Raw genomic sequence first — 24,033 nt, forward strand, 5'->3', positions numbered from 1 at the left:
ATAGGCAACACAACAAAGAAATGCACAGAAAACACAGAAATGTGAGTTCTCTCACATCATAAATATTTATAACAATGTACCATGACCCTGTGATACACCTTTGTAAAAGTCTCATGCAACGTCCGCGTTGTTTAGAGCCACCTGAGCGAGTGTGTTTATGTGTCTCCAAACTTTAAACCACAATGTGCTCTGATGCTGTGCTGAGGTTGGACACACTTTGGTGTGGATCTAGATGTGAGTGTGTGAGCATGCATGTGCCTGTGTGTGTGTGTGTGTGTTTGTGTGTGTGTGCAGCCCTTGTGTGACAGCTGTGCCCTTATCAACAGCACGCTCAAAAATCAAGTGTGCTTATCCAGACAAGCGTTTCCGACCCAAAATACAATAAATATCTCCCTCTTTCCTTCCTGCGTCCCACGGGTGCTGCCACGCTCACACCTGATGGTGGCAGGAAACATAGCACACTCACATCTGACCTCTTTTCTATAGCTTGCAGCATTCCGCCTTGATAAATGTACAGCAGGTGAGATGGGTGGACACAGGAGAAAGAAAATGAGGGACAGGAGCACAGAAGAGAAAGGAGGAAGGGAGGAGTAAGGAGAGAGGTAATATGGAAAGGCAGGGAAAGGGAGGCAAAGGCCACCTTGGTGTTGGCAGAAATCGTTTCCATGATGTTCGAAGTCCGCAACATTCCCATTAGGCTGCAAAGAATTGGGATTACACACACAGGAGGCGATAGAGAGGCAGGGACGGTGATGAGGAGTGAAGGCGGCAGTGAGTTTTGGAGCGATGGGCAGCGACCGGGGGGAGAGCAGCTTCCATGGTCATGACAGCAGCTGAAATCCTATCCAGTGGAGGAAAGAGATGACACCCCCATAAAGGAAATTCACGGGGAAATGGGGCAAGTAGAGGGAAAGAGATAAAAATGACAGCAAAAAAGACATAAATGGAGTGTGTGTGTGAGTGTCACAGCAAGAGAGGGAAATGGCAGAAACCCGCGGATTGTTTGGACATTTGTTTGATAGCTTTGGTCAGTGGGGTTGTCCAATTCAGCCAACAAACAGCACGTTTATGCAAACAGCACTTATTTACTGTTGTGTCCCAGTTACCAAATCCCTTCACTGCCACACATAATATGAGCAATGTTTTGCACAGATAAGGCGACAGCATCAGACCGAGTAAAGGCCATTTCAACTATGCCTCTATAAACCTGTACCTTGTGGTTTCTTGGTGTGATTATTATTTTTGTTTTTTCTGTGCACCAAAATGAAACCTTGAAGCTTCTGGACTGTAATAATCAATCGTCTTCATGATTTAATTTTCCTGTGTTCGGCAGACCTTGAAACACCAGTTCTGACGGTTCACCAGACCATCAGTGACGTGCGCGGCAGTTACTACCAGGAGAAGACGGTGTTCCTGCGCTGCACCGTCAACTCCAACCCTCCTGCCCGATTTATCTGGAAACGCGGGAACATGCTCATCGAACAGAGCAAGGACAACGGAGTGGACATCTACGAGCCGCTTTACACTCAGGTACACATGAACACGTACGCAGCACAGACACATTGCTCCCCTGCTTTCTGTTTTTCTCTCGCATAATCCTCCTCCCACTGCATTGCAACCAGGTTTTTACCCTTATCTTTGAGAAAATGTCACTCCAAATCTCTCTACTTCTGCTGAATGTTCAGTGTTTACATGAACACTGTTACAACTCTATGGTTGTGACCCAGAGGCTCCAGGGTCATACGAAGTTAACTGTCCACTCACGAACCCCCCATTTCTGAACTCTTCAGTAGCTTTAACCTTAAGTCAGAGCTGCAGGTCTGTGAATGCCAATCTCCAAATGCCAAATCAGCGTGCATGGACCTCAAGAAAGAGTTATATTTAGCATTTAAAGAATTTGGACCGACATGTCACTTTTTGTTAGCCTTTAAAGAAAAACAAGAAGACGAGTGCTTAAGTGTAAGCAAAAGCAAAAATGAGGGATTAAATAATGTGTCCAACCTTGGCAGTAAAATATAACATTTTATTTATTCCTACAACATGAGCTCTAAAATGTACTGGATGCACATAGACATCAAATCTGGCTCTTTGTCCCTGTTCAATCATCTGTCCTGAGAGATCCGATCTGTTCCTAGTACGTCTGCTCACACACACAAGATGAGGGACCATTAATGATAGAATCTCATGTCCCCCTTAGGAGGGGTTGAATTAATCTTGTGCAACTGAGCTGTGAAGAAAGATTTTACAAATTTAAGAAAAAGTCTGAGTCATTATCTGGTGATCAGTGTTGATATTGTGGCGGTGGCTACAAATAAATCAGTGTACGGGCTCTAAAAATCATAAATCACATTTAAACAGCAGCAGGTCAGAGGCGTCAGCTGAGAAGACGCTCCTTAATATGAGGCCCAGGATGCATTTACGTCCTCAGAGCAAAACAATGTGGCCACACGTGTCCCAGACCACCTCCATGTGGTCTGAGTGATCGGATCTCAGGACGCATTAAGGTGAATTCAGATCTGAACTTAGCGCTGACCACTGATCGGATCACGTGGGACGTTAATACCAGGTCTGATTGAGATCTAGGTCTCTTAACAGAGACTCGTCAGCTCTCAGTCATATTGAAATAAGCTGCTCATCCCATCAGTCGGCAAGTTACTCGTTCAGTAAACCAGCGAGTCAGTAAGATGACAAATTAACAAAAAAAACAGTCTCTCAGTCTGAATGCAAAATCACTGCCTCCACAAAGGAACCCCCCCCCCCTCCCCTTTATCCACTTATCAAAGTGTCAGTCAGCCACAAAGCAGATCCCCTGGAGTTCAATTAGCCAGCCAGTGGAGCTCCTCTCAGAGCTGCCTGAGACACTGTTCGTCAATCACCTACTGGAGCAGGCCGACAGTCGTACAGTATCAGACATGAAGTCTTGATCTGAACGACCATCAGCGATGTTGAAAGGGAGCATCTGCATGACAAGCACAGAGAAAGCTGTTGATATGGTAAGAGACATACAGTAGCTTCATGAATAGTCAGCGTTAGGACGGATGTATTCTGCCTCAGTATCATTTTCCTGATGGTCTCATGCATTTGAAATTCATCATTACAATGAATCCATATGTTGATAATCAGAGCATGGAAAGCACATAAACACAGTGTGTGTGTGTGTGTGTGTGTGTGTGTGTGTGTGTGTGTGTGTGTGTGTGTGTGTGTGTGTGTGTGTGTGTGTGTGTGTGTGTGTTTGTACCCTGTTTATCACACTGCAGCTCATCAAAAATGTATGTGACTTTAATTCAAGATTACAACCCAGTTTAGAAAAGACTCAAATAAAAGGCTCGGAGCTCTCTCATTGATATATTCTTATGTGTTATGCAATGTGGAGAGATTAGATCTATGGTTAGGATAATGTTTTTATATGATTGCCATATTAATCACATGGACGGTTATGTGATGAGATATATATATATTTTTAAATTCTCTGTTTCAGTACGATGTTGTGTGCCTGTTTTGTAGACAGGTTTTGAAGGCACGCACTTCCCACCTAGATAGCACACGGATGTGGGCAACTTCAGGCAATGATGCAGCCCTTCTGGCCCAATGTGGCCTGAACAAAATATTAGCCTAAAGTGGCCAATGTGGCCCAGATATCCCAAAACACTTTTTTGCAAATTTGCGGTGATTCAGGTAAGGTGTAATCTGGATGTGAACCTAAATTGGCCCATGTGGTAAATGGTGAATGTGACCCAAATAGCACAAAACTAATTTGGGCCACTTTTGGTTGATGGGAGGTATTGCTTTGGCTTACTTGTGGCCCAGATCTGGCAAACAGGAGCAGACCGCCCAAGTGCCATTATTCCACACTGTATGTGGGCCAGATGACAGTGTGGCAGAGTGACAGTGTGGCCAAAACAATTCTGCTATGTGGGAAACTAGGTGCTGGACAGAAGCAACAAAAACCAGGCGGCAGTCAAAGCGCACACAAATGTTTTATTCATCACCCAGGTAATGAAAATCCTGAACTGTATGTTTTGTCCCATCCAGGGTGAGACCAAGGTGCTGAAGCTGAAAAACCTCCGACCCAAGGACTTTGCTGACTACACCTGCCAGGTGTCCGTACGCAATGTGTGCAACATCGCGGACAAGTCGGTCACTTTCAGGCTCACGAATGCGACCAGTAAGTTCAGCTGTTTGGTTGTTTTGGCAAAAACAAACTGAGACATGCTAATGCCTTCACAAAAGGTAGCATTTCTTTTCCCTGCTTTGACTCTTGCTCTCTCTGTCTCTGAGTCTTTCATCCCTTCTGACGGTTCTCTGCACGCCTGCTGTATCGTGGCTCGGGAATCTCTTGCTGTCTGTCTCTTTCTCTCTAGGTTAAAATTGCTTCAGTCTTTACTTGTTCGGGGAAATCGCATCCTCCTTTCGCTCTCTCTTTCTCCCACTTCCGTCACTCTCTCCCCCTCTGTCCCTCTCTCTCGCTCTCCTATAAGATTTGCTCTCAGTCCCCCTTCGCCCCTCGCCTGCCTCCCCCACGTGGCTTGGTGTTCGCCTGTCTTGTTTTTCTGTTGCTCAGAGCTCATCTCGGGGCCGTCAGCTGAGATTCAGTTGTCACACTTCCTGTTATCTCCAATTCACTCCACACTGCTCTGTCCATCTCCATGCCACCGCTCGGCAACTCTGTTACTTACGACAACATTGTTGCCGTTGACAACCCTGTCAGATTTGTTATGGTCAGACTGATACACCAGGAGGGAAAAACCCTGTGCTTGTGTTTTTTTTATTTCTTATTATTCAGTATTCACTAAATTCCTTTTCTTCTCTCCCCTTTCTTTTTTTCGCTGCATTTTCTAAATGCCAGCGGGATTGAATGTTAGTATAAGTCGTGCTCGACAGTTAAGAGCTTTATAGTTTTTTTAAAGTGTTTTTCAGCCCTTTTATCAGCGATATTTAAATCCTTTTTGTAGTGTCAGTGAATTCAAAAGAAAGGTCCTCTATGTCAAACCTAATGAAACATTCTTCCTATAGAGCCGAGGCACTACACTTGTTTTCTACATGCCCATAAACCATTTGAAGATAAGAGCGCTGTTCAGGGTTTGGTGTTTAATTCCTTTTTTTTCCCTCCCCTCCCACTCAAAGGCCCTGAATAAATATACACTGAAAATGTAGAAAGAGCAAAGTTGTGCAGATTGCTTTAAGTAAGTGACAGATGGCTATAGGTTAACCAGAAGCAGCCTCATGAACAGAATATAACGTCTTTAAATCTCCCAACGCCGAAATAGTTCAACTTGTTTTTTTTGCTTTCTTGCTTGGAGTCAGATGAGAAGATCAAGGCCTGGTTAAGTCCACTTATTAGCACGGCTATAGCTCACTAATTAACACATGAATTAACACATTATATCACATTTATTTAATCCGTACACAGCAATTGGTGTGTAGGACAATAGTTTGAAGAAAGAGTCCAGCACGTCCTGGCCGTATAGCATCTTATTTACCCTACAGACATGACAGTGGTATTGATCTTATTCAAGTAAGTTCAAGTAATTCCTTTGGCATCAACTTTCCTTCGAGCAAGGCACTAAACTTCACCTGTCCAGAAGGTAATCAGTGATAGTATCATTGAATGTGATGCAGAAAAACTAAAACTGTACAAACAGGACAGTAGTTAAAACAAGCATCATATAATTGGACCATACGGTTCTAGTATCTCAGTATTCTTCATTAAATGCTGAGGTGGAATATAATAAGGTGCATTTTTGAATTTGAGGTACTTTCATTATATGCATAATGAATGCATATAATGAAACAAATGCACATTTCAGAGTCTATTATTGTACTTTTTCCTTCACTACGTCTATATTTGACCATCTACGTATATTTTTGGAATTGAGGTTTAACATACAAAACACATGACAGCTTATGAAATATGATACATTGTTATAAAATAACTACCCAATAGTAATTAGAAGTAGTTCAACTGATTCAATAATCCATTACTTGTTGGAAAGTAAATTAAATCAAATAACTGAGAAATGTATTAACTGTTTAAGACATTTTTAATGCAATAATACTCAACATTAAATGGTACCAGCTTCACAAAAGTGAAGATTTGTTTTACAAACCACGTCATTAATTGACACCTCAATTAATGAGCCAGTTACTAAATTGGCCCTTAATGAATTAGTCAGTTTCAACCAAGTATACAAGAGCAGACAAATAATGATTTATCAGTTACAGTGAACATTTCCTCTGCTTTGAGTTCTTTTACATTTGACACGGATGGAAGTAATTCCATGCTAACATTTAGTCAACTTTAAGGTAATACTTTTATTACCTGACTTTGTAATGGAGTATTTTTACCCTGCAGGAATAGAGTTCACACTTCACTGTGAATCCATGATATCTTTTTCATGGCAATACTGTGTACTCAGTAACACACTAAAGAGTAAAGAGACAGGGTTTTATTTTTTGCTTCCTTTGTATCATGGCCACAGGTATCGCTGACTTTTTTGTTTACATGTTTTATTTACAGACTCTGGACTGAAGAAGTTATCACTCTTGCAATAAGGCCTGATAGAGATAAAGATTATCTAAAGTGAGCTGAAGGTGCAGAAGGTGCAGAAGATAAAAGAAGGGGGAACAAAGTTTGGAGTTTCTGTGAAAGAGTGTGCAGGAGAGAGAGGTGGTGGCAGACAGATATAGAAAGAGGAGGAAATGAAAGCCTGAGAATAAATCAGATAGAAAATGAGAGATGGACATGGCGAGTAGTAATACTCAGGTGAATGTACCGTGGCTCTCAGACACGTTATTAATTTTGAGCTAACACCACAGAGGAGAAGGGATGGTAAATGATGGATTATGATAGAAGAGAAATGCCTTTAATAAAGAGAGAACCCTCAATGGATTATGGGGGACTAAGTGTGTCTTGGATATGATTTATTTAAACACATGAATAGCTTTTGATATGTATGTATATATACATTGTATTTTAGATAATATTCATGAGGTGTAATACCATATCAATCAGCAGTGGCATACCAAAGGCAAGGGAGCCCATTTTTGGCTCATTGGCCCTTCGGCTCTATCCATTAGTTGTAACTTATCTCGAGTCGTAAAAATCTGCAAGCGTTGAAAATCAACACGTCGGAGAGTTAAAAAAAAAGGGTTTAAATGCTCCTGCTGTGTGATGTAAGTGTTCCTCATTCTCTCCCCCTCTGTCTACCTCTCATCCCCTCTTTGGATTCCTGTGGTTGAGATCAGTTTTACCCCCACAGCTCAGACTACACACGCACACACACCCAAAGACACAGACACACAAATACCATAACAATCAGCACTGTGCGCCTGCCTGGTGCTGGCACCAGGACTCCGAGTGTTGCCAGAACGGCCCATCTGTCTGGACCGCACAGCCGCACAGAGTGGCAGAAAACACACACAGCTTAGTACGTGTGTGTGTCTACGTGTGTATGTGTGTGTCTCTACTTCCTAACCTGCTCCCCCGGTAGTTTGGGAAACTTGGCTTGAGTGTGTTGGAGCTGAGGATTGAGGAAGCTGCAGTTTAGGAAATGTCTTTATATATTTTTTTACAGTTTCTCTCACTGCTCACACACATTTCTTAAAATAAACCTCATTAACATGGTTCCCCAAAGACTCTCTTTCTAAAAATGAGCTTTTTTTTTCACACATTCTCTCCACAGCCACACACGCCAACTATAATGGTGTACTGATATTAACCATGCACACACCTGTAGGTTCCCACACCGAACCTTAGACTGTATGTAAATATGGACGACTGCTCCCCTAAAGGGAAGCCAACACATCTTGATCACCTTCTAGTGGCTGGCTGTATATGTCATGAATCCCACATCCTCCTTGTTAGTGGATGGGACATGGACCAAACTAAAAAGTCAATGTTCCCAACAAGGATTTCTCAAAGATGGTTTCGTTCATTTTAGGTAGTTCCTATCACACTGATGTTTGTTCATACATTGTATTTTTTTAAAGTTTGCTTTAAAAACAAGGTGAAATGTCATGATTGCGATTGCTTGAGCGCACGTATCGGCAGGACCTACATACCACAGCTCCACGTTTCATAAAGTATAAGTGTACAATAACTATAACTGTATCTAATCCTGCCCAGATCTGCTATTTCTGTGGGATTTTCAATATTTCTAACACTTGACTACTACCTCTGAAAATTAAGTTTGTGCTGAAGTTAAACATATTTCGGCCACAACACTCTGAGAAAGGTCACAGATACACTGAGGTTAAAGACAAGGTGAGAAACCGAGAGATGGCCACAGGAATAGAGATGATTGGAAACAGAGGAGAACACACAGTGAGCTCCTGCTTTTTCCTTTTTTTCCTCCATAATATTTATCCAATGAGTGTATTTTGTTATCACCCCCACTGAGCTCCTTTTTGTCCTTGCAGCGTCAGTCACTGCTTAGATTAGATTCATCCAACTAGGTCATGCCATCACACTGATACACCGCGCGGGAACAAGGGGATTGATTGATTTTTATATCATAATCTCAGTTCGGGATTTGAGTCTGGGGCTTGTGCCCTCCAGTAACTCTCGACGGCGGACAAATCCTCTCCAATGGCCTCCCAAAACATGGGAGCAATGCTCTGGAGATTGAGATGTTATTTAAAACGATGGCTTACGGGGGTGGAGAGGGTAATGGAACAAGGCCGGGACATGTGTAGGGATGGAGCAAAACATTAGATTGACTTCTGTGGACTTTTTGTTTTGTCAAAATGGGCATTATGGAAACAAATATGAAAATTGCAATTTGCCAATCAGTTGCAGTGTCACTCCTTACACATTACTGCTTAGTATAGTTTTTAAAGTTTTTTCCCCCTCATATCTTCACTTTATTAACTTGTTCCTCTGAATACCAAAGTCTGAATACCACCACCACTCGTGGATTATTATATATTTTTAAGTAGCTAATACAATACTTTTTTTAAATCACTAGATGTTTTTATTGTAATGGGCTCCATCAGAAAACATCTAGGTGTCAGTAAGTGGTACATTAGTGAAATGGTTCAGTGAACACAAATTTATCCGCATTCAAAAATTAATACAAAAGGAACAATTTAAAATTACACCTCACATTAAAACAACACTGTAGAGCGCATACGTCCACCAAGGCCCAACAGCCCTTAAATTCAATTTATTCTCTTTTTCACAAAGATCTCTGTTTAATTTCATAAAGAAACTCACAAAAATGCTCTTTGAAGCTTTGAAGATTTCTTCCTTGGCCCATAGTCCACCCTTACGCCAAGTTCCAATACAATCGGTTCGGTCACTGATGAGAGACTTTCTCACAGTTTGTAAATGCTGAGTCTTATGAACTTGGGAAACTTTAATGTGCAGCTCTGCGTGTCAAAATATGTAATGAAAAAAAAGTATTTTTATGATATGTTGATATAAATGTGACAAAATGCTGAATCACAGCAAAATTACACACTGCTGCAAAAACACACAAACACAAAGATTTAAAACTGCTGACAAACTGTGTTATCCAGTCAATCTGAATTATGGGCAAGTAGATTTAGTCTTATATTGATTACTGTAACTCTACAGTGCACCTTCACAACTATATGACAGTCGAAGAAGTGTATAATATATATAGATATATAATCCTATTGAGTGTGAATTCCCCTTTGAAAAGCTGTGGATCAATGTACAATCTGCAAGAACCCTCAGTACTAAAGCCTGTGTGTGCTGCATCTGTTCAGCCAGTTTACACACAAGGTTGTGTGTAACAGAGCACATCAACAAAACAACACAATGTAAAAACATGGATGAGAAGAGACAGCGTCTAATATAAGTGGAGAGTTGTGTCAGCAGTAAGATTACAGACAAAAAACAAAGTCCAGACGAAATAATGTTTGTATCTTAATTTAAAAAATCTGATATTTATGGTGCTGAGATCTTTGAGTTAGAACAAAGTGTATCAGACTTCTTATTTTTTCCTTATAAAAGGTAGACTGATGTGAGGTTGTGTTTTTTATTGAGGATCTTTTCTTCTTGTTAATATCTATAAAAATGTATATGTTCAGTTTCTTAACTCGTAGAAAATGCTGCAGGTGACTGTGAAGTTTTGTAACCGAATCACACAGTTTTAGAAGTAACACAATCTGTCCACAGACACATACACACTCAGCAAAGTGTTCAAAACCACCTCTGTGGTAGTTCCGGCTAGAGGTGTTTTTATTTTTATTTTTTGCCATTATCACACAGACACACACACACACACACACACACACACACACACACACACACACACACACACACACACACTCTTCCTCTTGTGGATGGTAAAAATCTTCCATTTTTCAAGACACACCTGGTACTTCCTGTTAGCGCTCCATAGGCCGACCTGCCACCACGCCATATTTTTTACTGACTCAGTGGCTACCAAACACAAAGCTACACCTCCATCTCCACGTTTAAACTTACATTTTCCGCTGATTTCCCCACTAAGTCTGAAACTGGGATCACAGCATGACAGTGATAGAAGAAATAAGTCATAGTGAGAGAACAAAGACAAAACTGCAGAAAGAAGGAAGAATGAGACCCAGGTATATGAGACAGAGAGAAAGGGAAGGTAAAAAGATGGATATTGAAGATACAGAGGTGACAAACTGACAGCGAGAAGGAAAAGAGGGAGGGAGTGAGGGAGGGAGGGAGGGAGGGAGGGAGCAGAGAGGCATTTGTTACCTGGTTGTAAACTGCTGTACTGCCCATAAATCCCTTTACTTTGGGAAGAGCACTGGCTGATCCCACTGTTACCGTCACCCACGCATCCCCAGGAAATTGAAGCTATAATTCTCAAATCCTCAGTTCCTCCCTCCTCGTTTCACTCTTAGTTTTATCTCTCATGTTGTTTTTTTCCTCTCCACAGACTTTCTTTCTATAATTTGCTTATTATTTTCTCTGGATTATGTGTTTAATTTGTTTGGTTGTTTATTCATTTGTTTCACAAATGAATGTAGGGGGCTTATCAGTTGTCTGTGTGTGTGTTTGTGTGTAGTGGGTATTCACACAATGAAGTGCACGATAGCAACTAAACCAGGGTGATAATCACTTCCTAAAGGCCATATTCTTGACCTTGTGAAGAAATCAAACCCACACGTGTTTCTTTTCAGTCTAAGATAAGTGTGTGCTTGACATCATGCATGTAATCAATTAAGATTAGCTTTTCACCACCTCTGCATGTGCTGTGGGTTTTTACTCTTCCCTAGTATGCTGAATGTTTTTTTACAAAGGTTTTTCCATTCATTTTCATTTGTCAAGCGTTCCACTAATTCTCCCTCTCCTGCCATCCACTGTCCTGTGGCCTTTGTCCATCTTCCCTTCTTGCATTGTTTTACAAATGTGCGTCAAATATCACATAAGACACAAAAATTTTAAAACAACACTTAAGAAATCTGTTTTATTACGACCTACAATACATCATTGAATTTCAGTAATTTTGACAACTAGGAAGGAGAAACCAAACGTTGACATTTTTCAGACATTTTCCAGGGTTCATTTCTGAAAAGAGCGTGTGGATAGACAGAAACCATCATTAAATTGACCTCTGCCTATGTTTACATCTTTTTTTAATCACCATTCTTGGGTAATCATTCGTTAGGTAACTACTGTACATTAATACGAGTTATTATCTATAGTGGCACGCATAGCTTCTATGATATCAGACAGAAAGAAAAGACAGATCCTGATCAGGTCCATCGCAGAAAGACACAAACTACCACATGCAGAGACAATCTCTATGTCAATATATGACACGAGTGCACTCAGAGGAAAACCACAAGAGCAACATGAAGACTCACTTTGACGCATCGAGCTTCATCAACAATATATCCCTGATTACAATGACACATTACAGCACTCGAACTGAATCTCGCAGACGGAGAAATCACCGAGCAAAACAGTTTCCGAGGAAGCTCCTGTGATACTCTCGTCAGACCTACAGGGTTTTACTCTCCCGCTGCCGGGATGTGATACAATGGGAGTAGACAGAGCTATTTATGTGCTGATTGCAGTTGTTACATCAGCGGCAATTTCTTGTCACGTTGAGTGCCATCACTAGCGAGGTTAGCTAAACAGATATCGCATTAGTGTGTGTTTTTGTATGCACATTTTTGTCACTCATTTAGGAGAGTACACGCCCGTGTGTGTGCACAGCTTGGTGCATCTGTAAACTAGTTTGTCGAGCCTCCGTGCACCTCTTTCATTACAGCAATTGCAATCTGTTAAAAAAGAGATTAGATGAGAGGATGTACTGCATAAAGTCTATTAGAGGAATGAATTGCTTCCTGTACTCTGTGGGGTCGGACTCTCGCTGAGGATTAACAGTCTCTCAGGTTGATAACAGCCTGGATTCTCTGCCTTCCTGTCCGCTGGTGCCCATTTAAAAAAACCCAGTCTGGAGTTTATTTCTGCAAAATTACCAAATATAAATTGTAAAAACATTAAATATGCTCTTTTGGATTTTTCAGAGATGGTAAACCTTCAATCATATAAATATACATGTATACAAATAATAATAAAAGCAGATATGTTATGAAGACATCAACCTCAGAGCCATAGTCAACATTTTGGGGCTTCCCGTGATGACCATTCGCCATACAGTGTACACAGCTAGTTTCTTTTGTTGTTCGAGTTGAATATCTCCACACAAAACACAAACAATGATACTTTTTATGGGGTTTTAGGGCCAGATGACATTTTGGCTAATCTTTGTTCACAGCTCTCTGCATGAACACTCAAAGCCTGCTCAAATGTGATTAATGACAAATGGAATCGAAAAGACTACCAGCAAAAAATAAATCGTATCCCTCACATACAGATTCTGTATCCCCCTCCCTCTTCTCTCTCTGCCTCATTCTCTTGTCCTTTCAAATCATAAAAGCCCCAAAATGATTCCTAAAAAATAAATATATACTGCACACAACACGTGTGAGCATAAACACTATGGATTATAAAAGTGATAGTTGCAGTTAGATAAAAAAAAGTAAAAAAACTGAAAAAGGACAAATATCTCGGGACCATCTCTGTTCACTGGAAAAATCATCAACTAACCTTTCAACTGCACACAGAAAGTGGATTAGTAATTTATAGCCAGTGAAGCAGCTCCAGCAGAGAATCTGAGGCCTGTAATTTTACCCCCGGGGGGGTGTCGTAACTGTTGAGGAAGGGGGAGACTCGGTTTTTGTAGCCACCCAGGGGATTTAAATAGGGGACATTTTCGTCACAAGCTCATTTCTCCCAATGCATCCTTCCTGTCACCCCATTTACACCTTCCGGTGAGATATGCAAAAAACCCATTACAAGATGCTGCAGCTAGAATTGCCACCTGTGATCTGGAGCTTCAGAATACTGTAGAAAGTGCACAGATTTACATTGAACCAGGCAGTAAAACCACTTGAAACAGATATTTCACCATCATTAGACTGCAGTGAAGTCCTGTAGAATGTTTCATATAAAACACTGTAATACTGAACACAGACGTTTTCCAAAGCACAAGAGATTAGTATAACCACTGATCAACCCTGGTTTCCAATGGTCACCTTATAGTTAGCTTAACAGAAATGTTAATCAGGTGACAACAGGTAGACTTACTTTCTTTCTTACAGTTCTTTACACAAACCTGCAAACATTCATTTAATTGATAATCAATTGATTATTGACCATTCCATTACCTACTAGGGCTGCAACAACTGTTAATCGGTTATAATTGATAATTGATGATTACAGTAATAGTTGGCAACTAATTTAGTCATCGATTATTCGGGTCTGTTATAATACACGGCACACACTGTGACAGAGTCTGCTGAGGTGGGGGCAGTAAACCAGCCAATCCCGCGCCTTGTGTTGCTCACGTGACGACGCCGTCTCCTCTCAGGAGTAAACGTTTAAAAAATGGCGGAGACAAACGCCGCTAATGATACAGAGGATTGTTAAAAGTGTGAGAAAAAGTCTTCAAGAAGAGTTAGCTGCAAGCTGTGTAAAGCAGATTTCACAATGAAGAGCACCACAACATCATGGTGGAAGGAACCTGAGGAGAAAACATGTAGGAGGCTTCTTCCTCATCTTCTTCTCTCAGTTAACTGGTGGATCGTTAACAGCTTTATGTTCATACTGCCGTAATGTTTTGCTGCTGTTTCATAAATGTTGGTACTTTTAACGACTGTCGCTTCCCCGATTCAACAAGGAGAGAGAGAGAGAGAGAGAGAGAGAGAGAGAGAGAGAGAGAAAGAGACAGCAGCGGTGGTCAAGAGACAAAGCAGAGAAACAAAGATACTAAATGTAAATTTCTGATTGTTTCACAGCGGTTTTGTTCTAAAGCACAAAAACAACCTGCTGGAAGAGTTGAATGTAAATACAGACATGAATTCAGCTCAGTGCAGCTGGTCTGCTGTGAGTCACACAGACAGCTCTCTGTATCAGACGCAAGCAGGACAAGTCGTTTTAGTGTGTGTTAAGCGTGATTATCCACAACAGATATCAGTCAGAGTAAGACATTTTTATATAAAATTTATATAATATCATTCTAAACAATATATTATATTCTGTTTTAACTATTCAAATCTCCAAATTTCAACATATGTAAATGCATAGTAAGATTCAAACTACCTATATTATAATAATCTATTCCAGTTTTTGAAAAACACCATAAATAATTGCTGCTCTATTGCCTACTTTCTTTCTTTTTTTCAGTGGTTTACACAAACCTGCAAAAATCTGTTAACAAAGCAACTGCCCACTTACACATCCAGAAAAAGCATACATTGGAATTTGTTGTCCCACCTCCTCACAAATCTATGCAATATCAATACATAAATATGTAGTATAATAATATGTATAAAACATTATCAGACCCTGGTTATTGGTCTTATTATGAGCATGTCAGTGAGTCATCATTTAAGCCACAGCTAATCACACACATTTTAAATCAACTGACGAAGTTACACAGCCACAGTTACCCACTGAAAGAGGGCACGCAAGGGTCACTACATCTACAACACTGGAAGTTGCTCATGATGTACAGCTTCAAACTGTTAATTTTATTTACACACACGGTCATTGTGCGGACGCTTCGCTGTGCTCTGTCACTCTGGAATCTTTCCTCCCGCTCTCCAAACCTCCTCTTAGAAGATTAATAACCTTCTTTTCTTTTTGCCCTTCCCCCCCTCTCCCATTTCAGTCACGTCTTTTATTCTCTCTTTCCTCTTCAGTTTTGTGTGTGTGTGTGTGTGTGTGTGTGTGTGTGTGTGTGTGTGTGTGTGTGTGTGTGTGTGTCCACTGCTCTGCCCTTTTTTTCCATTTTTTTTATTTTGAATCTGCTTGTATCCAATCGATCTCTGTCTGGGAAAGGGGATTTTTTTTTTTCTCCTCCGCAGTTGCATTTTGGGTCATCCTGTACTTTTGCTGTTAGGTCAGTCACAGGAAACGGACGCAGTGGAGAAGACATGGCCGATATGAGAGCAGGGGAACAGGGACATGAATTACCTTTGGTTTGCGGATTAGTCTGCGCTCAGAAAGGACGGGAAATTCAAACCCCTATACACACTATAACACACAAACATACACTCAGGCCCATATATACCCATATCCAAAGACTGCATCATCATTGCAGTCTGAACAGAATCATGAACAGCTGCTGTGTGCTGATTTGTTTGGAGGTCAGGTCTTGCCTCTGCGTCTTGGGGTTTTCACAGGGAAGTGGGACTCCTCCACAGTCATCTGGAACTCCCTCCCATGAAATATCCATAAGTGGTTCTGTGTATTTGATGTTTATTGCTGCCGAAAACACATTTATACCAGTATATGTACAGACTTCAAATACCACAGTTTGGCCATTGAAACAAGGATTAAGTTGGATACCAAGTAGATATATTTGCTAGTATCGGTAGCAGAAGATGGGGATGTCAAACCCAAGGCCAGATTGGATTTATTAGAGACTCTAAATTGTCCGTAGGTGGGAATGTGAAGTGTCAATGGTTGTTTGTCTCTATATGTGAGCCCTCCGACCTGTCCAGGGTGTACTCGGCCTTTCGCCAAATGTCAGCTAGAATTGGCTCTAACTCCATTTGCCACCCAAACAGAACAGATAATAGATGGATAGATGGAAACAACCCAATAGTTATACCTCTTTTCCACCAAATTTGGCCGTTAAAAGCAGGTTTTTTAAACGCAGATAAACTCGCTAAAAAGACGATTAGATTGACTCCATTCCCAAAGTAGAGTAGCTTGCCTTTCTGTTTGTTTCCCCCTGAGACTCATGTTCGACATCTCGAACTCCCCAGAAATGAGAATCTCTCTCTCACTTCTCTGTCTTGTCAGTGTTGCATTTGCACGAAACGAAGAACAAGATCGCTGTTGCACGTTGTAATACAAACCAGTAAGTACACAGTCGTTCATGGCTAATTATGCACCAGCGCTCAGAGGTTATGTGTTATAACGTTGCGCCAGAAAAGGAGCAACGTGAGCATCTAGACTCCGGAAATAAAGAGGATAGAACAAACTAGCACCTTCAGCCATGTGTCTTGTTTCCATCACGAACGGGCCGATAAAAACCCAGTGTCTACAGTACCAGTCATTTGACTTGGTACTGGATGCTGATTGACTGCATTCCCCATTGCAGACAAAAGCCAGATGTTAGTGGGCGTTAGTGGGTGTTAGTGGGTTTATTGAAAAGTGGAAAAGTGACTTTAGTGGGAACATTTCTTCCATAGCAAGGCTGTGCGTATGTGCACACACTTTTATATGCACACATAAATACACACACATTAGCATAACACTCCCATTCTCACTTTTACATAATGCCATCACTTGTATGCAAACTCCTGTAACCATCCTGCAACCCCACTGAGAAACCTTTAATTGCATCTCGCTATGACAGGTGCAGAGACAGTTATTACATTATTACTGTCAGGCTTCAGCATCTGTAGGTTTTGACGTCTGCATCCATCAATCCCCTACAACAGTTGCAAAGCACAGGCAAAAAAAAAGACTCAGTTCTGTTCTGTGTTACAACAGAGGAAGTGATTTGCATTTGTAATCCTCTCTCTCCTCTCTTTTCCTCCCGTGTCTCCCCCCGCAGCTCCCCCAATGATCCGGCTGTCAGTCAACGACACGGTGGTGGTGGACCCCGGGCAGGACGTGCAGTTAACCTGTGAGGTGACTGCAGGTTTCCCTCCCCCCAATGTGACGTGGTCGTGTTCCACCGGCAAACTTCCCCTCAGCGCACAGGTTCGAGGGGCAACACTCATTCTGCGGGCGGTCACACCGACTGACGCAGGCCTTTACAACTGCTCGGCTGTCAACAATGTGGGCAACCCTGCACGAAAGAACGTCAATGTCGTCGTCCGGAGTAAGTGAAACACGTGTGTTTGTTCACAGAGAGGAGGGTTCATCAAAAGGTGGCACATTTATGGTGAACCCTTGACATGGAAAGAATGTACATGTCAATGCGTGTGTCCATTTTCTTTCCCTTTGGTTTGGGTTCAAAATATTTAACATAATTTATCCTTTGTTATTCCAGTAATAATTTTGATTCCTCAATTCCTGGCTTTAAAACAGAAATCAATGCACGCCCATTATGTTTTCTGGTCATTCAATATGTTTTCCTCACTCATTGTAATCAGGGGGAAAGGAGCAACAGATTATAAAAACACATTAGTATTATTATTATATAACAACAAATACACACACACATAATCACATATGATTAATACTTTAATATTTTCCTCCGCCAAGGAGGATATGCTTTGACCCCCCATTTTGTTTCTATGTTTGTTGGTTAGTATTTTTGTTTATAAGTTGGGTTACACAAAAAAATTAATATATGGATGGATAACCACAAAACCTAGTGGAAGGATGGGGTAGGGAAGAACCCTTCAAATGTCAGTGTGGATCTGGAACATGGGGCAGATCCAGGGATACTTTTGTCACTTTCTTTAACATTGTGAGGTTAGTGTTTTTCTCAATATTTTTGTTGAGAATAATTCATGGACCTGGATGACAAAATCAGGCATGTGTAAAGGACTGGTTTCTATGAGTGTGAGCAATTTGGTTCAGATCCTAATAAAAATCAGGATCTGGTGAATTTAAATGAGCTTTCATTTTCATGGCAGAGTGATCTACTGGGTGCCATTGTAGTTATTATTTAGTCTTTACGCACAGGAACTACTTCAGTATCCTTGTATACTAAGTGTGTGTGTGTGTGTGTGTGTGTGTGTGTGTGGTGTGCGGCACACGAGCAGTTGATCCATCATTACAGAGAGCTGATGTGAAACTTGTCAGGATAGATGAGTTAAGTATCGTTCGTTTTCTAATTCCCCTACTCTTAAAATAAAAGCCTTCAATTCTCCCTCCCCTCCGGCTATTTTTAGCCCCTTTAATCATCTTTATTCACTCCAATTAGTGAGACTGGAGTGGAAGCAATTAGCGACACTCTCTTCTGTTAGTTAACACTGTAGCGAACGTATGCTGGATGGGTTTCTCCTGTAAGCTTAATGGGCCTGAACGCATCGTCACACCAGTGCAGGTGGCAACACGGCAAATGTCACACACACACACACACACACGCGCGCACACACACACACACATGCTCACACACGCGTTTAGTGAGTGGATAAATAGAAGCTGGCAGGTGGCACATGCACTCGGAGACACATGCAGCCGCAGCCTCCCTGCATCACACACACACACACACATAAGGGCACACACTGCATCCTACCAACCAGGTAAAGTGGCATACTTGTGTTAACCATATGGTCACTGCCTTATATCCCTGGCTCGACCCTAGGATCTTGTTAACAAGCTCAAAATAAGTTAAAATCAAGCCCCTGCCCCCCCCTCTCCTCCTGGCTGCCACTCTCTCCCCTTGGTGTGGTAACAGAGAGCTGTTTTGTATTCAACATGGAAATCGGTTGGGGAAACGCAGCCTTTGAAACTGAAAATTAAATGTGACAGTGTGAGAGTTACTCTTTGTCCTTGATTTTGTTTCCCCCCTCCTCCTCTTGCCCCCGTTACTTTATTCCGTATCAGGCTCCTTTTGTCTCTCCCTCCTTCACAATTTGCTTCTTCCTCTCTCTCTCTCTCTCTCTCTCTCTCTCTCTCTCTCTCTCTATCTATCTCTCTCTCTCGCTCTCCTTCTTTCTTCTTCAATTTCCTTTGGTTTCCTTTTGTTGTCCCGCTGCCTCCTCCTCCTCGTGCCTCCCATACTCTGTCACACATCTTCCTTTCTGTATTAGCCATCTTTCGCCCTCCCTCCACTTTTTCTTTCTTTCAATCACTTTTTAATTCTCTCACTTCCCCTCTCTACCAATACTTAATCAACTCTTTATATTTTTGTCATTCTTAAAACTTTTTTCCACGTGTGGAAAAAGTAGTGTAAAATTGTATTGAAGTAAAAGTACTATTAAAAAAGGAAAGTTTGACTTACCCCCCCGTCTGATTAGTTTCTCGAGATCTATGAATTATACAACAAATCCACAAAAACATTGAAATACATCCTATCTCGTAATGTTCAAGGAAGCAGAGAAACACCAATTTTTTTATTTTAGGTCTATTGGGCCTTGGTGGAGGTATGCACTCCGGTCTATTCTATTTTTTTTTTAATGTCATTCTTAAAACTTGAAAGTACTTTAAAGTAGAACTAAGTTACTTTTGTACTTTAAAGTTAACTCAGAAAAAAGTACAGAGTAAGTTATTCAAAATGTTCTTGGTTAGGTGTGGTTCTTCAAGGCTGTGGAGCAGATTCGGTGATGGTGAGAGTTCTATGAGGAAGTTTAGAGCTGAATCTTCTGAATGAGGAAGGTTCAACTCAGACACAAGAATCAATGATTGTTAGTTGAGGTACATTAATGCAGCGCTCTATTTTCAGCATGAAGAAGAACTTAATTAAATGCAGAGATTCTATTTGAAAAGTACACTTGAGATCTCTTGAAGCATCATAGACGTGTTACCTTCATTACATGTACATAGACCACAATAGAAAGTATTCAGCTTCTGCAGAAGGAGCATCCTGAGTTTCCATGTCCGTGACCTTCCTTGACATGAAATTTGGAATCATTTTCCCTTAGGGGAATAACATATTGTTATTATCAGGTGTATATGCATTGGTATTTCAAAACATATTCACTGTCACGTCACACAAACAAGATCAATTTAAACAACTCACCAATGTAAAGTAACTCAGTTCAGCAGCAGCTCTATTAGGACTTTTCAGTGGCTTTGCTGTGACATGAGGTTCTTTCATGAGAAACCAGTGATAGAGAAGGTGCTGCACATAGAGGTGTGTGTGTGAGTGTGTTTGTGTGTGTGTGTGTGAATGGAGGAACAGCAAACCTGGACTCTAAGAGCTTTGGTAATCAAGACTAGAAAAGTGCTGAACAATTCACAGTCAACTTGTATACTGTATGTACATATAGTGCCCCTTGTGGAATCTGCTAAATTAGAATTTGTGAGTTGGTCACTGAATTTATAAGGGAATGTCAAGACAGTTGCACAAATATATTAAGATTGGAATATTTAAATAAAATTGTTTCTTTATAATTTTATAATTGTTCTCTTTGTTATTGTTTCTTCCATAAAATATTCTTGTCATTTCCAAGTATTTTCTGAGTGATAAAATAAAATAAAATATTTCACTGTTGACATTCCCCCTCCATTCACTTTTTTTTTGTCAGGCCTCCCATAGCCAGTCCCTCACACCGTAGGATCCGTTTAACCCTTCTTCTCTCTTCTGCCTGTTTCTACCACCACACACAGCGATGAGCAACCTGACCTTTCAAATTACACCCGACTCCAACAAGGACAGCGAGAGCATCCAAATGGGGCGGGACCTCAAGCTGTCGTGCCACGTTGATGCCACCCCGCAGGACAAGGTCAACTACACCTGGTACAAGAACGCAGCGCCTGTCTTCAACTCGGACAGCCTGATCTTGCTGCGCAGTGACCCTGACATGGCACCTGGCACCAGCAGCTTGGAGATCGTGGACATGAAGTTCAGAGACTTGGCTACCTACAGCTGTGTGGCAAATTTCCCCGGCAGCAGGGTCCCGGAGCTCCGTGTGGATGTCAACATCTCTCAGAACAGTGGTAGGATTTCAGTTTTTTTTCCTTCATATCTCCGTCACACTGAGACCATTTCTTTAAAGTGATAAGATAAAATATAAATGCTTCAAATGGGCAATACATTTTAAATCCAAATACTCTTGTGGGATTAAAATAAATGCATATATTTAACTGCTGATTTACTTTAAAGTGAATTTGGTGAAATCTGCACTGGTAAGAGGGCAGTCAGATGTCTGAGGTTCCAAACTGGGAATTCTCTATTCAAGTAGACTGTATCCTGATCCCCACAGTGTCGAGTTGATTTATGAAAAATCCACCTTCACTAAAATGCATTTTCTCCATTGACTTGCTGCCATGTTTAATCTCTTTTTGTATCATTTATTTTTTTAAGCCGGTGATAGCCAGTGGCTGGAGGCATTCAGTTTTCAGGTTGTCTGTCCATCCACCAGCTCCCTTATTGAACACCTTGATTTGAATTCCTTCAAAATCCGTAAAAATGTTCAGTTTGACTCAAGGATGAACACATTAGATATTGGTGGTCAAACCCTTTTTTTACATTGTGAACATGTTATCTTACGAAAGCCGCGAGAGAATCCTTTCAAATTTGGTACAAATGTTCACTTAGAATCACAGATTAACTGATTAGGTTTTATATATAGTAGGTATAGATTTGGGTGGTCAAAGGTCAAAGGTCACAGTGGCCTCATAAAACATGTGATTGGGTGCTTGAACAATATCTCAACTCTGCCTTCATGGAATTTCTTCACATTTTGACCAGTTGGACTCCAAGATACACTGATAGATTCCACATGTCAAAGGTCACGGTGACCTCATATGAGGCTGGAAAAGAATTGTGTGCAGAGTGAAACTCCACTGGTTGTCAGAGGCACACAACCATAGGGCTGTAAGTCTACTGTCTATATGCATACTGGATTATATCCTTAAAAAACAAAACAAAAGTGATGATGTTGATACAATACTTTGATCTGAGACTATCTATCCTTCAATGTTGGTACGTCACAGACTTTGAGGATCAGCGAGCACTGATCTTTTCTAATGTCCCCATGCATTGAAACAGTGAAACATTTCTTTTTATACTCAGTCTGTGTCTGTTTTAGCCAGTTTCTGTGTTCACACCATTTGTCATTTTAACGCCATGTCCACCGTATTGCCATATAAAGACATGTATACATTTCTTTCGATTTCATACTTATTTTGCTGTGCACTTAAGCATTGAATCATCTACCTGAGCCATTTAGAAAAGTGACACTTTTTCCTCAGAAAACCAATCTGCTTTCACTTGCATACAAAATGTATATGTAAAATAATTGCATTATGTACTTATATTGTGTGATTGTTTTACATTAGAAATTCATACTTCTATTTCTTTACCACTTCTTTCTTCCATTCTCTTCCAGTCTCTCCTCCAGTGCTGTCAGTTCCGCCAGGAGGTCAGGTGGTCAACGTGCGAGAGGGAGGCACCGCTGAGCTGGTGTGCCTGATAGTCGATGGCAAACCACGTCCGCCTATACTCTGGTCACGGACAGAAAAGGACCTGCTAATGCCAGCTGAGAAGACTGTGGTTGAGACCCCTGACGGCCGCTTGAGGCTCAAGAATGTCAGCCGGGACATGATGGGGGCGTACCGGTGCCAGACTGCTCCGTACAACGGGCTTAACATCAAGCGCAGAGAGGCGCAGGTCCAGCTCAACGTGCAGTGTAAGTGTTGATCCGATTATTTTCACCTAGGAACTCGAACAACTCACAAATTCCAACAACATCCAACATTAGATCAAGCAGGGTCACACACTGAGAGTATTATGCCACCACTTCCTGTGCTGTCCAGATTTATTTCTCTCAAATACCAGTATAGCTGTATCTTGTCTAATACTAGAATAAAACAGATTTATATCAGCAGTACCAATAAAATTAAATAAGTAAATGAGCATCAGAAGTACAAATGTGTAATAGAAATGTGTAAAGTTTAAATATTATAGCAGGTCCAGGTTATTAACAGTAACAACTGTAGCACCACCACAATGGCAATATTCTGTTTAGACACCATTTTGTGGCAGACTTTTGTTTTTTGTCTACAGTTCTTACAAAATCACCTTTGTGTGGATTTCAAAGGCCACAAAGTCTTACCTTGTTGCTAAGGTGATGTAAGGGATCCATGAAAATACTACACCACATTTTGCTAATGAATACGTACCATACATACAAATAAGGAAAAGTATGGTAATGTAAAGAATGTTAAAAAGAAAGAGTTTGAGGAACTGAGGATGGATGTCTGAAAGCCTCTGTGAACACTGCAGTCAGGTTTGTCCTTACAAAACCCCAGAGGATGGACTTTGAGAAAGGAATAGGATCTGTAAAGTGACAAATAAGCTCAATACCTTCCTCCTTCCCATGAGATCAGTCTTTTACAATGCTTTCATCATGACATCACTTCTGATTACTGGACATCTTCCTGCATGTAAATACGCTGAGAAAACATAATGTGACTTGCAAATTTGATTTAGATTTTAATGAAAACGATTACTTTGGGTAATCACAAGTATTCCTCATTTATTGATACAAACGACACAGTGCTGCTATAACACTTTATAGCATAATAAAACTCAACCTATTGCTGGAGAAAATAGCAGGAGGTTAGACATGAATACCCATTACAAGAACATACTTCATACTTTAATACTTTAAAGTTTCTACCCCCACTGGTTATTCTCAGTTTGCATTAGCTCACCAGGTGGGCTAAATCAGTGAAGTATATATAAAAACTGTCAATAACAGCAGCAGGGAATTGAGATCCCTGCTGTATTTCCTCATGTTAGTGCCTCTGCTGCCATAGAATAAGATGCAACTCATTGGTTAAATATCAAATGCAATAACCTACAGACAATAATCTTTATCTCACGCCAGAGGTTTTCTGAACTGAACTTTTAA

At 41.0% G+C, this 24,033-nt stretch overlaps 1 protein-coding gene across 2 annotated transcripts in view; it reads left to right on the forward strand.

Moving 5' to 3' along the window:
* The window catches only part of LOC117759009 (MAM domain-containing glycosylphosphatidylinositol anchor protein 1), a 172,980-nt gene that overhangs the window by 104,523 nt on the left and 44,424 nt on the right, over positions 1–24,033 (forward strand). For both annotated transcript variants that reach the window (XM_034580995.1, XM_034581004.1), the window contains exons 5-9: positions 1,334–1,530; positions 4,033–4,165; positions 17,109–17,378; positions 20,783–21,112; positions 22,507–22,806. In XM_034580995.1, coding sequence (XP_034436886.1) covers positions 1,334–1,530; positions 4,033–4,165; positions 17,109–17,378; positions 20,783–21,112; positions 22,507–22,806 — 1,230 coding nt within the window. The remainder of the gene's footprint in view (positions 1–1,333; positions 1,531–4,032; positions 4,166–17,108; positions 17,379–20,782; positions 21,113–22,506; positions 22,807–24,033) is intronic.

This window comes from Hippoglossus hippoglossus, chromosome 3 (assembly GCF_009819705.1).
Source record: "Hippoglossus hippoglossus isolate fHipHip1 chromosome 3, fHipHip1.pri, whole genome shotgun sequence".
Classification (NCBI taxonomy): Eukaryota; Metazoa; Chordata; class Actinopteri; order Pleuronectiformes; family Pleuronectidae; genus Hippoglossus; species Hippoglossus hippoglossus.